The sequence below is a fragment of the Gopherus evgoodei genome, chromosome 2 (assembly GCF_007399415.2).
Source record: "Gopherus evgoodei ecotype Sinaloan lineage chromosome 2, rGopEvg1_v1.p, whole genome shotgun sequence".
NCBI classification, from domain to species: Eukaryota; Metazoa; Chordata; order Testudines; family Testudinidae; genus Gopherus; species Gopherus evgoodei.
Genome location: NC_044323.1, coordinates 11,152,750 through 11,173,072, shown reverse-complemented (window position 1 = coordinate 11,173,072; position 20,323 = coordinate 11,152,750). Strand labels below are relative to the sequence as shown.

At 49.0% G+C, this 20,323-nt stretch overlaps 1 protein-coding gene across 4 annotated transcripts in view; it reads right to left on the bottom strand.

Annotated features, from left to right (window-relative positions):
- The window catches only part of OXSR1 (oxidative stress responsive kinase 1), a 148,626-nt gene extending 128,339 nt beyond the window's left edge, over positions 1-20,287 (bottom strand). Inside the window, exons 1-3 of one of the 4 annotated variants that reach the window (XM_030549993.1) lie at positions 20,119-20,203; positions 2,530-2,732; positions 2,132-2,336 (exon numbers count right to left, since the gene is read on the bottom strand). In XM_030549993.1, coding sequence (XP_030405853.1) covers positions 2,132-2,336; positions 2,530-2,571 — 247 coding nt within the window. In that variant the 5' untranslated portion in view covers positions 2,572-2,732; positions 20,119-20,203. Of the gene's footprint in view, positions 1-2,131; positions 2,337-2,529; positions 2,733-12,821; positions 12,894-20,118 lie in introns of those variants that run through there. The other 3 variants (XM_030549994.1, XM_030549998.1, XM_030549995.1) reach the window with 3 other exon arrangements.
- Positions 20,288-20,323: the final 36 nt, after the last annotated feature.

Below are 20,323 nucleotides of genomic sequence, written 5' to 3'. Positions count from 1 at the left end.
GCTTCACACTGATCCAAACTCCTTGGATCTTAAAACAAAGAGGAATTAACCATCCCCCTCCTTTTCCCCCCACCAATCCCTAGTGAGTTCAGACCCAATCCCTTGGATCTTAAAACAAGGAAAAATCAATCAGGTTCTTAAAAAGAAAGCTTTTAATTAAAGAAAGAAAAGGTAAAAATTATCTCTGTAAAATCAGGATCGAAAATGATTTACAAGATACTCACATTCATATAGACCAGAGGGACCACCCCTCCCTCCAGCCTTAGATTCAATGTTACAATAAACAGAGGTAAAAATCCTTCGAGCAAAAGAACCATTTACAAGTTGAGAAAACAAACATAAGACTAATCCGCCTTGCCTGACTATTACTTACAATTTTGAAACATGAGAGACTGATTCAGAAAGACTTGGAGAGCCTGGAATGATGTCTTGCCCCTCTCAGTCCCGAGAGCGAACAACGAACAAAACAAAAAGCACAAACAAAGATTTACCTCCACCAAGATTTGAAAGTATCTTGTCCCCCTATTGGTCCTCTGGTCAGGTGTCAGCCAAGTTTACTGAGCTTCTTAACCCTTTACAGGTAAGAGAGACATTAACCCTTAACCATCTGTTTATGACACCATGTATTCACTAATCAGCCCTCTTAATTTAACTTAGGCATTTCGAAATACAGTAGAATCTCAGAATTACAAATACCGGAGTTATGAACTGATCAGTCAACCACACCCCTCATTTGGAACCGGAAGTATACAATCAGGCAGCAGCAGAGACCAAAAAAAAACCCCTCAAATACAGTACAGTACTGTGTTAAGTCTTTAAACTAGGACAAAAAATAAAGGGAAAACAGCATTTTTTTTCTGCATAGTAAAGTTTCAAAGCTGTATAACGTCAATGTTGAGTTGTAAACTTTTGAAAGAACAACCATGATGTTTTGTTCAGAGTTATGAACAACCTCCATTCGCCAGGTGTTCATAACTCGGGGATCCTATTGTACAAGATGTTTCCCTTTACTTCAGTTCTGAAGCAATTACACACAACATCAGAAAGCTCAGGGCCCCATGGAGTCCATGATTCCGTAGTGGTTCAGCTGGCTGTTACAGAATTGTTTTCACAAACCTAGGCTCTTTTTTAAACTAAAGAATTGTTTCTAGCCCTCATGGATGTAAAGAAAACCTTAATCTTGGACTCAACCAATGCTGTACTGTCTGCACAAGTCTGCAAACATTCTGAAATAAGAACTCTGATGTCTGAATTGCACCACTCATCATCTCAATGAGATTAACTATGAAACCTAGAGATGACAATATCAACATAGCTATTTCACCGCTGATGGTTTTAGCAGAAACACCAATCTGATGTGCTTACCCCCACAATTCTAAATTGGTTCTCAGTTCCCAGAGACCAGAATTCCCTACTCTGTCAAAACTTCCAAATTTCCTCATAAAAGCTTCTACTAAATTGTCCAGCATCTTCAGGACAAGAATGTACAGCATATTGAAACCTGACAACATGACAAGGGCACAAAGGGATTGAATATGAAGAAAACTACTATACTGATTTATGATTTGTGTGTTTAAACTAAAAAAAATGCAAGGTTTTCAATTATCTGAAACTGTTGCAGAATACCCCAGGATCTAGTGACCCTGTGTCAAGCTCACCAGAATTGTCTTTCCATATATGTGGTCCAGCCATTTCCCAGTGACATCTACTCTGTTAAGACGACACCCTCCACCCCCATCAGCCAAACTTAGGAACTCATCCTTTGCTCTGAGAGACAATTAAAATTCTTTCCTCTCACACATCACCTCTAGGAGGAGATACTGCAGGCCAAGTTCTGGAATCAGTTATGTTGGGCAACCCCAAATGCTCAGTGGGGGATAACAGAACAGAATTTGATACTGTAATCTGAATCTAGTTAACAATTCTGTGGATGGATGAAAAAGTGAAGTGATTTCCCTCCTACATAGATAGATGATGAGGCACTAGAAGGAGTGGGGGGGGGGAGAAGCTTATGTTTGACTACAGTTATTTATGACTGAGGACAGCAGAACTATAAGCAATAAGCAGCTTGGGTTTATTATAGCAGGAGATAATTCTACAGTTTGTGTTTCAGTTTGTCATCAAATTTCACCTCTTTCATTTGCCCATCGCCTTCTGAAGTTTTCACTTATTGGGTTGACACAGGCTTGCTCTCTGATCAAACAGGCGTTTCTTTTGGGAAGTTTCAGTAAAACCAGTTTTGTCCTTTGAGTATGAGGGGAGTGAAGATGGCTGGGGCAGAAAGTTGAAGTTTGGCCAGAAGTTAGGCCCTTGATGAGAAGAGCCTTTGTGTGTTCCTGTGAAAACACATTTTAACTTGACCGAGTTATGAGCCTTTGAAAGTTGCACTTCATGCATACACAATACAATTGGTATGCCTTTCTTTAAGCAGTGTTTGCAGAAAACGTCAGCTACACTGAGCAGGAGACTGGGGCTAACTTAACAGTGTAGCGAAAAAGTAAATGCACAGAGTGAATCCAGAGCTCTTACCTCATTCCCTGTGCATCTCGAAAGAAATGATCTGTGCAGCATTTAAGGCTTGCTGGAGAGAGCAGTCTCCTGCAGACTTCCCAGAGTGCAGAGTAGAAGAGCTCCCTCTAAGAAAACCTTGTAAGGTGTGTGGGATGCAGCATTTGATGTTGTCATGTTGTGTAGCCAAACAGTTCCATACCACAGAATTTCTTTTAATCTCCCTAGGAGATTACAATAAAAGCCACGTTAAACACTCAAAAGTCAGGAAGTGACAAAGTTAAAGGACTTCAAAAAAAGTCATAACTGTCTTAAAGTTACTTTAAAAAACATTCCATTGTTAGCTGTAACACCCAGTAAGACTATTGTGACTGAGAAATTAAAGATTTCCATTTCTAATTTGTTCACTTTGTGCATTCGAGAACCCTTTCAGCCTAGTCAGCTTACTCAGAGGGTACATCTACACTGCCATTAGACCCCCATAGCTGGCCCATGCTAGCTGACTCAGGCTAAGGGGCTGTTTAACTGTAGTGTATATGTTCAGGCTGGGGCTGGAGCCTGGACTCTAGGACCCTGTGAGGTGGGAGGGTCCCAGAGCTCGAGCCAGAGCCTGGATATCTAAACTACAGTTAAATAGCTTGTTAACCCAAGCCAGCTGGCATAGGCCAGCCACAGGTAGACATATCCAGATCATGTGAGTTTGGCATACAGCAACAGGGAAGAGAAAGATATGTAAAAGATAGCAAAAACTGTCATTTTAAAACCACAGAAGTTGGCAGAGCATTTCAGGGCAGGTGTAGGACAAAAACTGTTTCAATTGTCTAGTATCCCTTTATGGTTGCACATGAAGCCTTGGCTCTGCCCCCTGCTGTTTAAGTACTGGGAACACACAGCATTTCTCAATACAATAAAGGTTTTATCTGCCACTTTAGATATACCTAGCTATAGAATTGGCAGAATTCAATTTTTATTATTATTTTTTTTTGTAATTTCAACTCATAATATCGCTGTATATTTTAAAGCTTTATTTTAGATTTTTCTCTGTTTAAATGTTTACAGTAGCAGGAAGTTATTGGGAGTCACAATTATTTAATGACAGGACACACTGAGATTCAAAAATTTAAAGTTTTATAAACTGTCAAAACGCAAACTGTCCCCCCTTACATGTCAAAATATATGAAGTAAATATGCTTAAATCAACAAGTCATACTGGTTTTTACTATTCACTTACTCATCCTTTTGTAACAAGCCTAATTCAAAAGTCAAACACTGGATTTTGACTCCAATAAGTTCCCAACCAGCATGTTTTTAATCAATGGAAATATTTTTCCATCAGTTTGTATATGTATGGTGAAATCAACATTTACTGACATATACGGATAAAAATTTCATCCTTCCAAGCCTACATTTTCCATTCAAGTATACTCATACCACTTACTAACATAATATCTAACTTCATTCACTCAGATTTCATTTTTAAATATATGTTCTCTTCACTAACATAGTTATGACTAAATATGCTGACAGCACCTACGACGTAGTCCTTTCAGACACCACCAGTCTTCTTCAAGTACAATTCAACAGAATGGTGGTCCTGTGATTAAGGCACTGGATCATTAGTCAGGAATCTGGGTTCTAGGCCTGACTCCAGGCAAGTCACACAAGGCTTGATTTTCTGAAGGGCTGCGTATGAACGGCTCCTACTAAAGTCAAAGGGAACTACAGCACTTTGAAAGTTGGGCCCTTCATCTCTGCACCTCAGTTGCTCAGCTATGACAGGAGTCAGGAAAACGGGCTGGGCAGATTGCTAGGCTGACCTAGTACAGCAATTTCCATTTTCCTAATACAGCAGTCTTTTTTTACTGGCAATTATTCCATGGTTATTTTCTATCCTCACACTGCTCACAGCTTTGTATCCTCTAAACTTGCACGTAAAAAGTCTAATAAACTACATTTAGCACTGGACACCCTAGTAGCCAAACTGCAAGTGAAACAGTTTGACCAGAGAAAACACTTCACAAAAGATCAAATTTTACCAGATTACAGTTTCAATACTCATTTGTAATTAAAATATCTAGCTCGAGTTGTTTGCAGTTTTAAAGGCTCAGATATTTAAATTTCAGAAGAACTCAAGTCAACATCTAGAGTCTTAATGGATCAGCTCCTGTTCCCATCAACAGCTCCAGCCTCTGGAATAAAATAGTCACCGTGAACTTTAAAAGCTGAATGTTCTGGGGAGAATCGATTCTCTCTCTGAGATTCAGTCGGTTACATAAGTAATAACATTCTAGAGTGTGCATTTGTCAGCCAATACATGCACCCCTCGGGTATGCAGAGGAGCCAAGGGCACCCAAGATATTTGACTACTGGCTGAGAAATGCCTACCCCAGACTGTTACACTATACTTACAAAATGGCTTATTGACAAATTAAAGTACAAAATATTAATCTTTCCAAGAAACTGCCATCCAGGAACAAACCACAGCGGTCTGCTTCTATTTAAGGCTTCCCTGTATCTCACTCACCCCAAAATAGCTGAAGGAAGCTGAGTCCTTTGCCCTCCCCTCAAGTCAGCTGGAAAGGCAGCCAAGCTGATTCTGTGAGGAACTCTTTCCAGCCCTCCTCTTTAGAAGAGATATGCTACTGCTGCTTGATTATTTTTAAATGCCCCCATCCTACTTCCACTTCCTCCCTTCTATCCTCCTTTTACGCCAACTAGAGGGAGTAGGGGCTGGCAACAGAAGCTGGACTGCATTTGTAGTACAGCTCTTTCCTTCATTCCCAGATGATCAGATAGGAGGAAACTTTCAAAGACAAATGGTTGGATTTTACTAAGCGATGGTAACAAGGTTTTAAGTAGCTAGAAATCCCCACTGTTCAGATGAGTGGATACTTTGGATATGGCAGGGACACCAGGCTGTTTAAGTGGGTTTACAATCCAAGCCCTTGCGTTTGGATTTCATAGTGTGGGACATAAAAGACGGTTACTCACCTTTGTAACTGTTGTTCTTCGAGATGTGTTGCTCATATCCATTCCAGTTAGGTGTGCGCGCCGCGCGTGCACGTCTGCCGGAAACTTTTTACCCTAGCAACTCCAGTGGGCCGGCAGGTCGCCCCCTAGAGTGGCGCCACTATGGCACTAGATATATACCCCTGCCGGCCCGCCCGCTCCTCAGTTCCTTCTTGCCGGCGACTCCGGCAGTGGGGAAGGAGGGCGGGTGTGGAATGGATATGAGCAACACATCTCGAAGAACAACAGTTACAAAGGTGAGTAACCGTCTTTTCTTCTTTGAGTGCTTGCTCATATCCATTCCAGGTAGGTGATTCCCAAGCCTTATCTAGGCGGTGGGGTCGGAGTGAGAGGTCACGGCCTGGAGTACTGCAGATCCAAAAGCAGCATCATCTCTGGACTGCTGGACCAGGGCGTAATGCGAAGCAAATGTATGAATGGATGACCAGGTCGCTGCCCTACAGATTTCGTGAATGGGCACTCGGGCGAGGAAGGCCAGCGAGGATGCCTGTGCTCTGGTAGAGTGAGCAGTCACTCGGCCCGACGGGAGTTGGGCCAAGTCGTAGCAGGTCCTGATGCAGGACGTAACCCATGACGATAACCTCTGAGAGGAGATCGGTAGCCCCTTGACCCTGTCTGCCACTGCCACGAATAACTGAGGGGACCTGCGGAAGGGTTTTGTCCTGTCCATGTAAAAGGCTAGCGCCCGTCGGACATCTAGCGAGTGAAGCTGCTGCTCCCTGCGGGACGAATGGGGCTTAGGGAAGAAAACTGGGAGGAAAATCTCTTGGTTGACATGGAAAGCTGAGACCACCTTAGGAAGGAAAGCAGGGTGCGGCCTCAGCTGTACCTTATCCTTGTGGAAGACCGTATACGGCGGGTCCACCATGAGGGCCCGCAGCTCTGACACCCTTCTAGCTGAGGTAATGGCCACAAGGAAGGAGGTTTTCCATGAGAGGTAAAGCAGGGAGCAGGTAGCTAAGGGCTCGAAAGGAGGGATCATGAGCCGGGACAGGACCAGGTTGAGGTCCCATGAGGGGGCCGGAGGGCGAATTTGGGGATAGAGCCTCTCCAGCCCCTTCAGGAATCTCGCCACCATGGGGTGAGAGAAAACAGAACAGCCGTCCACGCCAGGATGAAAAGCAGAGATGGCAGCGAGGTGAACTCGTAGGGACGACAATGACAACCCCTGTGTCTTAAGGGACCAGACGTAGTCCAGAAGAGTGGTGACGGAAACCTCCATAGGACGAAGAGCTTTCTCTGCACACCAGCAGGAGAAGCGCTTCCACTTGGCTGTGTAAGTCGCTCTGGTGGAAGGCTTTCTGCTGCCTAAGAGAACCTCGCGGACCGGGGCGGAGCACCGCAGCTCAGAGTCAGTCAACCATGGAGGAGCCACGCCGTGAGGTGGAGCGACGGAAGGTCCGGGTGACGGAGCCTGCCGTGGTCCTGCGTGATGAGATCCCGATGAAGAGGTAGGGTAACGGGGTTGGTCACTAAGAGGTCCAACAACACAGGGTACCAGTGCTGCCTGGCCCATGCCGGGGCTATTAGAATCAATTGGGCTTTGTCCCTGCGCACCTTGATTAGAACTCTGTGAATCAGGGGGATCGGCAGGAAAGCGTAATGGAGGTGTGTTGTCCAAGGGATCAGGAATGCATCTGCGAGAGACCCGGGCTCCCGACCCTGGAAGGAGCGGAATGTTCGACACTTCCTGTTCATCCGGGATGTGAAGAGGTCTATCCGGGGACGACCCCACCTCTGGAAGAGTGAGAGGGCGAAGTCCGGACGGAGGGACCACTCGTGTGAGAGGAAGGATCTGCTCAGCCGATCCGCGAGGGTATTCCGCACTCCGGGGAGGTAGGAGGCGGACAGGTGAATAGAATGGGCTATGCAGAACTCCCAGAGATGTATCGCCTCCAGGCAGAGGGGAGAGGACCTGGTGCCGCCCTGCTTGTTGATGTAGAACATGGTCGTCATGTTGTCGGTGAATACCGCAACACAACGACCGTGGAGGAGATGGACAAATGCTTGACAAGCAAGGCGGACCGCTCTGAACTCCCTTACGTTGATGTGGAGGTTGATCTCTTGCGGGGTCCACAAGCCCTGAGTCCTCTGGGTGCCGCAGTGAGCTCCCCAGCCCAGGTCGGAAGCGTCTGTGGTTAGGGATGCGGAAGGCTGGGGCGGATGGAACGGGAGCCCCGCACACACCACGGATCGGTCCAGCCACCAGTGTAGAGAGTCCAGCACCGCCTGAGGGACGGTGACGACTGAATCCAAGGACCGTTTGGTCGGTCGATACTGAGCAATCAGCCATGTTTGAAGAGGCCGCATGCGGAGACGGGCGTACGCCGTTACAAACGTACAGGCCGCCATGTGGCCTAATAGGGCCAGACACGTTCGGATTGTGGTCAGCAGGGCCGCTTGCAACCGGAGAAAAATGCCTGACAATGACCGGAACCTGGGCAGGGGCAGCAAGGCCCTGGCGAGGGTAGAGTCTAGAACAGCTCTGATCAACTCTATCCGCTGCATGGGGAGTAGAGTGGACTTGTCGGCATTGATTATGAGGCCCAAAGCTGCAAAAAGGGAGCTGATCCTGGTGACATGATCCCTGATCTGTTGCTCTGACGTACCCCTGATCAGCCAGTCGTCCAGGTAGGGGAAGACGTGGACATGGCATCGTCTGAGGTGAGCGACGACTACTGCCATACATTTTGTAAATACTCGTGGGGCCGTAGAGAGGCCAAATGGGAGGACCGCAAATTGATAGTGCTGGCGGTCGGCCACAAAGCGGAGGAAACGCCTGTGATGGGGGGCGATAGCAATGTGGAAATAGGCGTCCTGCATATCGAGGGCGGCGTACCAGTCTCCGGGATCCAGGGATGGGATGATAGTTCCGAGGGACACCATGCGGAACTTCAACTTCACGATGTACTTGTTGAGTTCCCGCAGGTCGAGGATGGGCCTGAGACCGCCCTTGGATTTGGGGATCAGGAAATAGCGGGAGTAAAACCCTTTGCCCCTCTCGTTCTCCGGAACCACCTTTATGGCCCCTTTGGTCAGGAGCGTGTGCACCTCCTGACGGAGGAATTGCTCGTGAGAGGGGTCCCTGAAGAGGGACGGGGAAGGAGGGTGGGAGGGTGGGGGTGAGGAAAACTGCAGGCGATAACCGTCCTGTATCGTGCGTAGGACCCAGCGGTCCGATGTTATTTGGGACCACGCCGGGAGGAAAGAGGAAAGGCGGTTGGAAAACTGCGGGAAAGGATCCATAGGGGAGGCTGGTACAGCGCCCTCGGGTGCTCCTTCAAAATGAAGGCTTAGGCCCTGGGGGGGCCTTAGCGGGACCCTGACTTTGTCCCGCCTGACCTCCCGACTGCCTGCGGCGGTTGTTCCTGCCCCGGCGTCGCGAGGGGTCCTGTCTCGGGCGGAACGGGGGGTATGGACGCCGCTGCTGCTGCTGGTTCTGTTGTCTGAAGGACCTGTGTTGGGTCGCCGGAGTATGCATTCCGAGCGACTTTATGATGACCCTATTATCTTTTAAGTCCTTTAGCCTAGGGTCAGTCTTGTCGGAGAACAGACCCTGGCCTTCGAAGGGGAGGTCCTGGATCGTGTGCTGGAGTTCCGGCGGAAGGCCGGAGACCTGCAGCCACGAGAGGCGCCGCATGGTGAGCCCGGAAGCCAGGGTTCGCGCGGCCGAGTCAGCGGCATCAAGGGAGGCCTGAAGTGATGTTCTCGCCACCTTCTTGCCCTCGTCCAGGATGGTGGAAAACTCCTGGCGTGCGTCCTGTGGCAAGAGCTCCACAAACTTCTCCGTCGCTACCCAGGTGTTAAAGGAGTAGCGGCTGAGGAGAGCCTGCTGGTTGGATACGTGGAGCTGTAGAGCCCCTGCCGAATAGACCTTGCGGCCCAAAAGGTCCATGCGCCTAGCCTCCCTTGACTTAGGCGCCGGGGCCTCCTGTCCGTGGCACTCCCTGTCGTTCACCGACTGGACCACTAGAGAGCAGGGAGTCGGGTGAACGTACAAATACTCATACCCTTTAGATGGAGCCATGTATTTCCGCTCCACCTCCCGAGAGGTCGGGGGAATGGAGGCCGGTGACTGCCAGATAGTATTGGCATTATTTTGTATGGTCTTTATGAAGGGCAAGGCAACCCTGGTTGGTGCATCAGCTGCCAGGATGCTCACCACTGGGTCCTCCACTTCCTCTACCTCCTCCGCCTGGAGGTTTAGATTTTGAGCCACTCGGCGGAGGAGATCCTGATGTGCCCTTAAATCCAATGGCGGGGGGCTGGAGGAAGAGGTACCGGCCACCGCCTCATCCGGGGATGAAGATGAGGAGACTCCGGGCAACAGAGTATCGACGGGGGGTTGCACAAGGGGCTGCACTTCGGTATCCTGAGGGAGCTCCGGGTCCCGGGAAGTGTCCTCCGTTTGTGGAGAGAGGGGTGGCCTGGACACCGTAGCCTCCGGTGGTCTACGCTCCGCCAATGGACGGGGGGTGATCTGATGAGGACCTTGCGACTGGGCGTATGCCCACGGGGTCCAGAATCCCCACTGCGGATGTCCTCTATCTTGCTCGGAGGGCTCCGTAGCAGGCCAGGGAGGCGCTGAGCTGGAATGTTATAGCGCCGCCGGTGCTGCGACTGACGTTGCCCTCGGTGCCGGGGGTCGGTGCCGTGACTCATACCAGGACCGGGACCGGGACTGAGAGCGGCGTGATGACCTGCGCCGAGATCTCGACCTGGAGCGGGAGCGAGGACGACGTCTGGAGCGAGATCGCGACCTTCTGGAGGCCCGGTGCCGAGATGGCAATGGAGACCGGGACCTACTACCAGCGCGGTGCCGGGAGGTCGACCGGGTACGGGGCCTGCCACCGGGTCGGTGCCGGGAGGTCGACCGCGGTGCCGAACGCCTAGGCAAACGACTCCTGGAGGCTCGGTGCCGATGGTGAGATGAAGCCGATCGGGACTGGCCAGATGGTGATCGGTGCCGCGAGTACGACCGGCACCGTCTAGGCGATCGGTGCCGGGACTCCGAGCGGTGCCCCGAGCGTGAGCGGTCACGCCATCGGGGTGATCGGCGTCGGGACGCAGGAGAGGATGGACGAAGCATTGGCTTGCCCGTGGATACTATGCGTCCCGTGGGTGGTTGAGTTGGCTCCGTGACAGCAATCAAGTCCCGAGCCGAGGCGAAAGTCTCCGGCGTTGACGGGACCCTTAGCTCGACCCCTGATCGTATTGGGGAGCTAGGAGGAGCTGGACTCGACGGACCCTCCGGGCCCGGAGTCGACAGTCCTGCAGGCAGTGCCACGGCTAAGGTAGGAGCCGGGCGGTCCACTCAGGTCTGCCTGGGTGTGGAGACAGACGTCGAGGGACGTAGGTCTGCTCCCGGTGCCGGAGATGGTCGGTGCCAGGGAGTCTTGCCGGTGCCAGCGCGGTCCGGTGCCGGAGCCGAAGCGGTGGACTGCGCTGCCGGTGCCGGAGAGAGAGCCGCTTCCATGAGAAGGGCGCGGAGACGTTGGTCTCTTTCCTTTTTTGTGCGCGGCTTAAAGGCCTTACAAATGCGGCACTTGTCACTAATGTGCGACTCCCCCAGGCACTTCAGGCACGCGTCGTGGGGGTCGCTTGTAGGCATCGGCTTCTTGCAAGTCGAGCACTGTTTAAACCCCGGCGAGCCAGGCATGGGCCCGGTGCCGGGGAGGGCAACAGCCCACCCACAGGCAATGTTCAATAACTATTTACAAACTTAACTAACTACAACTATACTGAAAAGGTAACTATACTAACTGAGAAAAAAGGGTTTATAAGCTAAACGACGAGGAGAGCTAGGGACGTGGAGGTCAGCGAACCGCACTCCACAGTTCCAGCAACCGACACGGCGGTAAGAAGGAACTGAGGAGCGGGCGGGCCGGCAGGGGTATATATCTAGTGCCATAGTGGCGCCACTCTAGGGGGCGACCTGCCGGCCCACTGGAGTTGCTAGGGTAAAAAGTTTCTGGAAGACGTGCACGCGCAGCGCGCACACCTACCTGGAATGGATATGAGCAAGCACTCGAAGAAGAAGTTATAGCGATGAGGGCTATGAGCATAGATGCCTAGACAGGCTAAGCACTTTGAATACGTTTTATGTTCCTCTTAAGTTGGTTTTGTAAAAGCTTTAACACAACCTAAGACCAACAGAAAGGTTTCCACTTTAAAAGAACAGATCAAACCTTCTACGGAGTTTTTTTGAGACAGAAATTTCCCTACAGTGTTCTAAATCTGAACACTGAGAACTTGCAATGGAAATTGACTTAGCTTAGCCAATTAAAATAAATGGAGAAATGCCAGAAACAAATAGAGCAAGAAAGAGTGAAAACTGAACTGGATTTTATGACTTTCATTTTCAATGTATAGCATTAGTAACAAAAAAAATGGTTTGTTTAAATTATTTAGGCTTAGTTACAACTTGCCTACTTTAATTGAATTGTCTCATCAGCACTGACCCCCCTCATCCCATTAGTAAGGCAACTCCTATCTTTTCATGTACTGTGTATATATACCTGCTACTGCATTTTCCACTCCATGCATCTGATGAAGTGCATTTTAGCCCACAAAAGCTTATGCCCAAATAAATTTGTTAGTCTCTAAGGTGCCACAAGGACTCCTCGTTCTCTTTGCTGATACAGACTAACACAGCTACCACTCAGAAACTTGCCTACAGTTACCATACAAGACTCATAGGTGAACCATCAATTCTCATCCAACAGACTCTATACAGCTTAATGTCGGATACATTTTTCCCACTCCATCTCCTTCTCCCTCAACATAAAAGTGTTCTAACTGCTATTACAGTGTGTAGATACTTATGAGTACTCTTTCTGTACCATGCATTTTTAATTTGTGAGATAGGTCCCTTATTTTGATAAAATTCAGAGAACTTAGACTATGTTCATTGAGATGCTCTTGGGGGTGCAACAGAATAGTAATCAACCTCTCCTACCTAACCACATTCCCCCCCCGATCCACAGGAGTTGAAAATTTACAACATACCTAAATGCCACAGAATTAAGCTGCAAGCTCTACTGTGTTCAGGGGCAATGCCTGTGTAAAACAGCTACCCACATACCCAGCTGCTAGAAAAGGAAAAAACCTTAATAAGTATTAACTTTATTTTAGATTTCATTTCTGAAAGGGAGAAGGAACATTAACATTCACTTTGTTCCTCCTCTTCCCCACAACCCAGAGCCTCCTGACTGCTGTGAAGGCAGGAGTCGGGGGGGGGCATTTGAGGAAGAAGAAGGAGTTCTCTGTTAATTTACCCCTACCTTGCCTCTGGTTTTGTACATTCTCCTCCTCCTCAGTTAATAGCTTGTGCCAATGTTACTCCTGGGGAAATTCTGCACCAAAAAAATTAAAAATTCTGTGCATAATATTTTAAAATTCTGCATATTTTATTGTCAAAACACCACAATATAATCACATCAGTTTCAATTATTTTTGGTCATTTATTTCAAAATACCTGTCAGAAAGTATGTCTGTAACAATACAGACGACAAAAAAGATTCAATAAATTTTTTTTTGACAAATAGATTCCTTACTAGGCATATTAATACAGAATTTTGAGTAATATTCATTTAAACTACAATACAAAACTGTACTTACTACATGCTTCAGAAGCAGCACAAAGGCTTGGGGGAGTCAGAGTAACAGAGGAGCTGAGGGAGAGGGATGTAATTGCTGGGAAGGAGCCTGGGGTGTGAACTTGGAGGGTTGTTGGGTATGGGTGGGAAAAGTATGGAAGAGGTTTTTGGGTGGGAGCAGAGAGGGATTGTCAGGGAGCTTCCCCCATTGCAGACCCTGGCTAAATCCTAGTCTGTTCCATTCAGTCAGTCACAACTGCCTGTCCCCATGTGACCCTGCACCCCCTGACCATGTGTCCCTCCACCTCCACTCAGCAATGCTCCCATCGCCATGTGGCCCTGCACTCCCCTTCCCATCCCCATGTAGCCCTGCAATCCCTTCCCCATCCCCATGTGGCCCTGCAATCCCTTCCCCATCCCCATGTGGCCCTGCACCCCCCTACCCCCCCACAGCCCTTTACTCTCATTCAGCCCCTGCCTCCATCTGTCCTCCCACACTAGCCCTTATGAGCCCGTATCTGACCCCCAGGCAGCCCCATGCTGTCTGTCTCTGATGTGGCCAGACAGGCACTGCAAAGAAAGCAGGCTGTCTCTCTTTCCTAGCTGGCCAGGAGCTGCTGCTCTGTTCTATCGCCACAGCTCCTTTTAGTGGGCAAAAGGTGGAACTGCAGCAGCAGCTTTCTGGCAAAAAAATTCCACATGTAGCTCATTAATTATGCATGCACACAGTGGCACAGAATTCCCCCAGAATTCTGCTTCAGTCATTCCCCACACCCTACCCATCAGCCCCTCCTCCCATTATTTTTAGTAAAAGTCACAGACAGATCACAGGCTTCCGTGAATTTTTGTTTCTTCACATACTGCTCACAGCTTTCTGAAGATGCAGCAGAATGAATATGAGTGAAATGAGTCTGCTAAGTTTCATTGTTGCTCACAGGTTTCCCCCAATAGCAACTCTAAGAACCCATAGAATTTTATTTGGTCTCCACTCTATGGCAGTTTGGGGAAGCTCTGAGCAGCTGCAGCAATAGGGCTATCTTCCCTCAGACCTTAGAAAACAGCACTGCATTGATTTCCATGCAGCCCACATCTGGAGGGTTATCATTACAACCATAAGGGAAAGAGACTACATTTTAAAACAAAGCCAGATTCCACAGTAGTTAAAGGTCACCCAGGAAAGGTGCCTACTCACAACAGGCACACCCTATAACTGTACTGTAATTTCAGTTTGCAGTAAGTTTTTTTGTTTGTTTAAATTAAGTCCAGTTTTGATCCTGAACAAAACAATTTGCAACATTACAATGAAAAAAGGAATCTATATTTGAGAAAACTCAGCTTTAGTCACTAAAGCTAACACAGTGTAATGAATCTAGGCAATAATCTATACCTTTAAAATTGAACTAATCAGATCCACTGCTGACTAACAGGTTTTAAATTCTAGATAGAAACTGTAAGGTGATTTATAAGGGAACTTCTTTCCTGACTCTGGAAGAATGTTTTCTCTCTTAACCATTACACGAAGAGGCCACATTGCCCACTGTTATCTGCATGGATATTTACAGGAAGAGAATTAGCGTGAGGAAATAAGGTATCAGAAGAGCGAAAAACTGATTTCCTTTACTTGGGTATCAAAAATAGCTGACTATGTAACATACAGAGTGCTAGGCTGAAAACCTAGAGAACAATGTTTGTCCTCACCGAAGATAAGATTACGTCACAGATTCCATGACTTTCAGAGATCTCTGTGACATTTTCGCTCCAACCCTAGGGTGGTGGGACCAGAGCTGTCAGCCAGCAGGAGACTCTGGAGCTCTGAGCTGCTGGGGTGGACCCAGAGCTGTCTGCCACCGCAGTAGCAGGTGCTGGATTCTCCCCCCTTTCCCACAGTGGGGCTCAGGCTGTCTTTCCCCCTGCTTGGGCTTCAGTCATTCCCCACACCCTACCCATCAGCCCCTCCTCCCATTATTTTTAGTAAAAGTCACAGACAGATCACAGGCTTCCGTGAATTTTTGTTTCTTGCCTGTAACCTGTCCATGACTTTTACTAAAAATAATCACGATAAAATCTTAACCTTAGTCATCCATCACAGATCTAGTTAAGTACCTTTAAAGCACTGCTGCAAGGCTTGGCACTTTCCATACCGGATTCCCATTTTGACCGTGACCACAAATTGTAAGCCTATAAATCTAGAGTAATGAGAACCCAGCAAGTCCCTGATGAGAGTTAGAGGATATGTGGAATCAGGAGGGGGAAAAGTCCAGTTGCTTAGCCAACCCTAGAACATTTTGTCCCTCAAATTACATATGTGCTATGAGACTTAAATCACACCTATATCCTAGACATTGGCAGACATTCCAACATTTATAAGGAGTAAGATAAGGGGGGCAATAAAAATTTATAAATACATTTCAGTATATGTTCCAAAAAGTAGGCAATATAGTTCACACTCCTGATGCAGTCTTTCAGGTAGCAGTTGGCAATCAGAAATTCGGCATACAGATTGTTGGGGGGAGATACGAAAAAGGAATGAAAAAGCTTATTCCCCAAGCTCAATATGTTACAAACAGACAACAACGTATCTATGTCCTCTAGTGATTGTTAGACTACCTGAGAAGTGTCTGTCAGCAGCTCCTGGGAGTTTAAATGTCTCCCTCAGTCCTTTGTGAATTCCCTTTTCCCCCAGCACAGACTAACATCTAATAAGGTAAATAAGAGCAGAACTTTATAGCGGAAAAAATCCACACCAGGATTTGGTCTTGGGGTGGGGGAGAGGGGAAGCACCACCTCTTAGCAGACTCTCACAAGCAAAGCACTTCCTAGAGACAGCTGCAATTGCTCCCCAGCTTTAGAGAGACTGGAGCCTAGTGGCAGCTTTTTCCAGCTTTTGCTTCTTCACAGGACAATCCCAATTTTTGGACACCAGCCTCCCCCCGACATGTTTTCCTGGAAAGGGTTTAAGAAGTGCTCATTCTCACTATTTAGTTTCCCCAGCCCCTGCTGCAGGGACTAGACTCTCCCCCTTCTACAGTACTGCTGCTCCCAATAGGCTAAGGGAGGGAATGGAACCTGATCTGATGGAGCAATGGGGATTTTCAGTACTTCCAAAAGGATCACATAGCAGCCATAGCTGTAGATCCTTCCTACTTTTAAAACAATGTCAAGAATTTAATCTCTGCAACCATGATTTCCCCAAATTCTCCCACCCTAGGAATATAAAGCAGGTCTCTGTGTTACAGAGACGCAAAGCCAAGGCACGATAGAAGCATCTTCATTTATAATCATCAAAAGATAAAAGTTCCTCATAAAAATTAAACTAAAAATTAACTTTTCCAAGATGTTGACCAACAACTCCTCCTACCCCTCCACTCCACCCACTCCATTCTCTGCTTCTCTGGTGAAATGGAACACGCGGCACTGACCTTACAGTCACTTGTAGCACTCAATAAGTAATGTATTAGATACTCTGGGTATGTCTACACTACAGGATTATTCCGATTTTACATAAACCGGTTTTGTAAAACAGATTGTATAAAGTTGAGTGCACGCGGCCACACTAAGCACGTTAATTCGGCGGTGTGTGTCCATGTACCGAGGCTAGCATTTCCAGAGCGTTGCACTGTGGGTAGCTATCCCGTAGCTATCCCATAATTCCCGCAGTTTCCCCCGCCCATTGGAATTCTGGGTTGAGATCCCAATGCAAAAACAGTGTCGCGGGTGATTCTGGGTAAATGTCATCACTCATTGCTTCCTCCATGAAAGCAACGGCAGACAATCATTTCACGCCCTTTTTCCCTGGATTGCCCTGGCAGACGCCATAACATTGAAACCATGGAGCCCTTTTTGCCTTTTGTCATTGTCACCGTATGTGTACTGGATGCTGCTGACAGACACGGTACTGCAGTGCTACACAGCAGCATTCATTTGCCTTTGCAAGGTAGCAGAGACGGCTACCATCCCTATTGCACTGTCTGCCATGCCATTGTAAACTGGCGATGAGATGACGGTTATCAGTCGTTATGTACTGTCTGCTGCTGTCATGGGTGCTCCTGGCTGGCCTCCCTGAGGTCGGCCGGGGGTGCATGGACAAAAATGGGAATGACTCCCCGGGTCATTCCCTTCTTTATGTTTTGTTTAAAAATAGAATCAGTCCTGCCTAGAATATGGGGCAAGTGTACTAGTGAACCAGAGAGCACAGCCGCTCCGTGTCAGAGCCCCAGAGACCCTGCAGAAATGATGAGCTCCATGCCATTCTAGGGAGTACCCTTGCAACAACCCCACCCATTGCTTCCCTCCTCCCTCAACCCTCCTGGGCTACCATGGCAGTGTCCCCCGATTTGTCTGATGAAGTAATAAATAATGCAGGAATAAGAAACACTGACTTTTTAGTGAGATAAAATGAGGGGAAGGCAACTTCCAGCTGCTATGATAGTCCAGGCAGGACAGAATCTTTTCTTTAGATATGAAAGGGGGGAGCTGATAGAGCTCAGCCTCCAGTTGCTACGATGAAGACGGTTACCAGCCATTCTGTATCATCTGCCGGGAATCATTCCCATTTTTACCCAGGCGCCCCCAGCCAACCTCACCGAGGCCAGCTAGGAGCACTCACAGGCTGATGACGATGATGGATAGCAGTCATATTGTACCGTCTGCCACCGGGAAGGGGATGCTGGTGTTCAGCGCTGCAGCACCCCGTCTACCAGCAGCACACAATCGACATAGGGTGACACTGAAAAAAGGCAAGAAACTTTTTTTCCCTTTTCTTTTGGGGCGAGGGAAGGGTGTAAATTGATGACATATACCATGAAACACCCAGGAAAATGTTTTTGACCCTTCAGGCATTGGGGGCTCAGCCAAGAATGCAAGTGCTTTTTGGAGACTGCGGGGACTGTGGGATAGCTAGAGTCCTCAGTCCCCCCTCCCTCCCTCCACGAGCATCCGTTTGATTCTTTGGCTTTCCGTTACGCTTGTCACACAGCACTGGGCTGTGGCCTCTATCTATCATAGCCTGGAGATTTTTTCAAATGCTTTGTCATTTCGTCTTCTATCAGAGCTCCGTTACAGAACAGATTTGTCTCCCCATACAGCGATTAGATCCAGTATCTCCTGTACGGTCCATGCTGGAGCTCTTTTTGGATTTGGGACTGCATCACCACCCGTGCTGATCAGAGCTCCACGCTGGGCAAAAAGGAAATGAAATTCAAAAGTTCGCAAGGCTTTTCCTGTCTACCTGGCCAGTGCATCCGAGTTCAGATTGCTTTCCAGAGCGGTCACAATGGTGCACTGTGGGATACCGCCTGGAGGCCAATACTGTCGATTTGCGGCCACACTAACCCTAATCCAACATGGCAATACTGATTTCAGCGCTACTCCTCTCATCGGGAAGGAATACAGAAACCGGTTTAAAGAGCCCTTTATATCAATATAAAGGGCCTTGTTGTGTGGATGGGTGCAGGGTTAAATTGGTTTAACGCTGCTAAGTTGGGTTTAAACTCGTAGTGTAGACCAGGCCATAGTGTGCAGCTATATAGCCTTCACACCGCCATACTGATAAAGTGACTAAAAAAAAAAGACCAAGTGAATTGGTGAAGGCATTTAAGTCAAGAGAGGCTCAGTCATTCATAGAGAGCAAAGGCTGCTGCCTCAAGCTGAAGTGAGAAGGAATGAGAAAGATTTCAATTATAAAGACACAGCAAAATTCCTCATCCCTTGAACAGATCAATATACAGTGCCTTGAAATTAATAATCACCATATGGATGGACTCTCCCTTCTGACTGAATAGAGCTTGGAACAGCTGCTCAATAAAAGAAACAGTATATTCCAGAATCCGAGGAGGAGGAACTGCCCTTCATTATTTACCAACTTCCCAACTGCCATAACAAATACCTTACATCCTCATCCTTCCCAGCAGCCAAGACAGACCACCTACTGGATGGCATGATATGAGCACCCCTCCTCCAAAACCCAAAGGGGGCAGGCAACTGCCCACAGCAGTTACTTCCAATCCCAAAACATCAGAAAAATACAGATAACTCCTTCCCCACACACGGACCCCAACAGAAGCGGGGGGTGGACATTAGACCATAAGCTATAAAATACCCCCCTCAGGAGAAAAAATACAGAGTCCCCTAGAAGATGCTCCCAGAAACGCACACACCAATTACTTTTGAGATCCAGGAACAGAACTGGAGTAAGTATAACCCTTCCCTTTTAGTTCTAGCCGAGACACCCCCCCCACTGCTGGAAGCCCTACACCCCAGAAGTAGAAACACAGACAGCCAGAAAAGCTGCCAGACCCGCTCCCAAGCTCAAAATCGCCCAAGCCCCCGGAGCAGAAATACAGCTCTCAACGCATCGGCAGACCCGAGGCGCGCACCCCCCCCCCAGGCCCCTCCACCAAAGAAGTAAGACCAGAGTCCCCCTTTGCGCTCCCACTTCCTGAGCTGTAACAAAGACCCTCCGATGCGATCACCGCCCTAGGCCCCAAGATCCCCCCGCCCGAGCAGGAATCCACCCCCACAGATAAGGACTCCGGAGCTAAGCGAGACAACCAGAGACACACCCCCCCGCGGCCGTTACACCCCCGGAGTAGGAACAGAGCCAGACACACACCGTCTCCAGGGCTAGGGCAGATCCACCCGCCAGGGCTCCGACCCCCCAGGAGTCGGGCTCCTGGGCCAGCGCAGACACACCCCCCGGGCTGGCACAGACACCAGCACACCCCGAGCCCCATCCCCTGGGAGCCAGGGCCGGTCTCCGGAGCTGGTTGGCGCAGACACCCCCCGCACACGCGCCGCCCCCCCGGCTGGCACAGACACACACCCCGGACCCTACCCGCAGGAGCCAGGCCGGTCCCCACGGCTAGTGCAGACCCAGCCCCCGGGCTGGGACACACCTCCCCCCCCCAGGAGCCACCCCCCGGCCCAGAGGGCGCGCTGCCCAGGCCCCCGCCCGGCTGACAGGCTCCCCGCGCGCCCCACTCACCGATCACCTCCTGCAGCTCATAGTCATCCCTGTTGATGGACCAGGGCAGGGAGCTGGGGTCCTCGGCCATGGCGGCGCTTCCCCGGGCGAGGCAGGGCAGCGGGGAAGGACGAAGAGAGGCGCGCAGCCCAGCGGCCCGACAGCCACCCTGCCCGGGCCCTCCCCGCGCCGCGCCTCTCCCGCCTCCCCATTGGCTGGGGGCTCA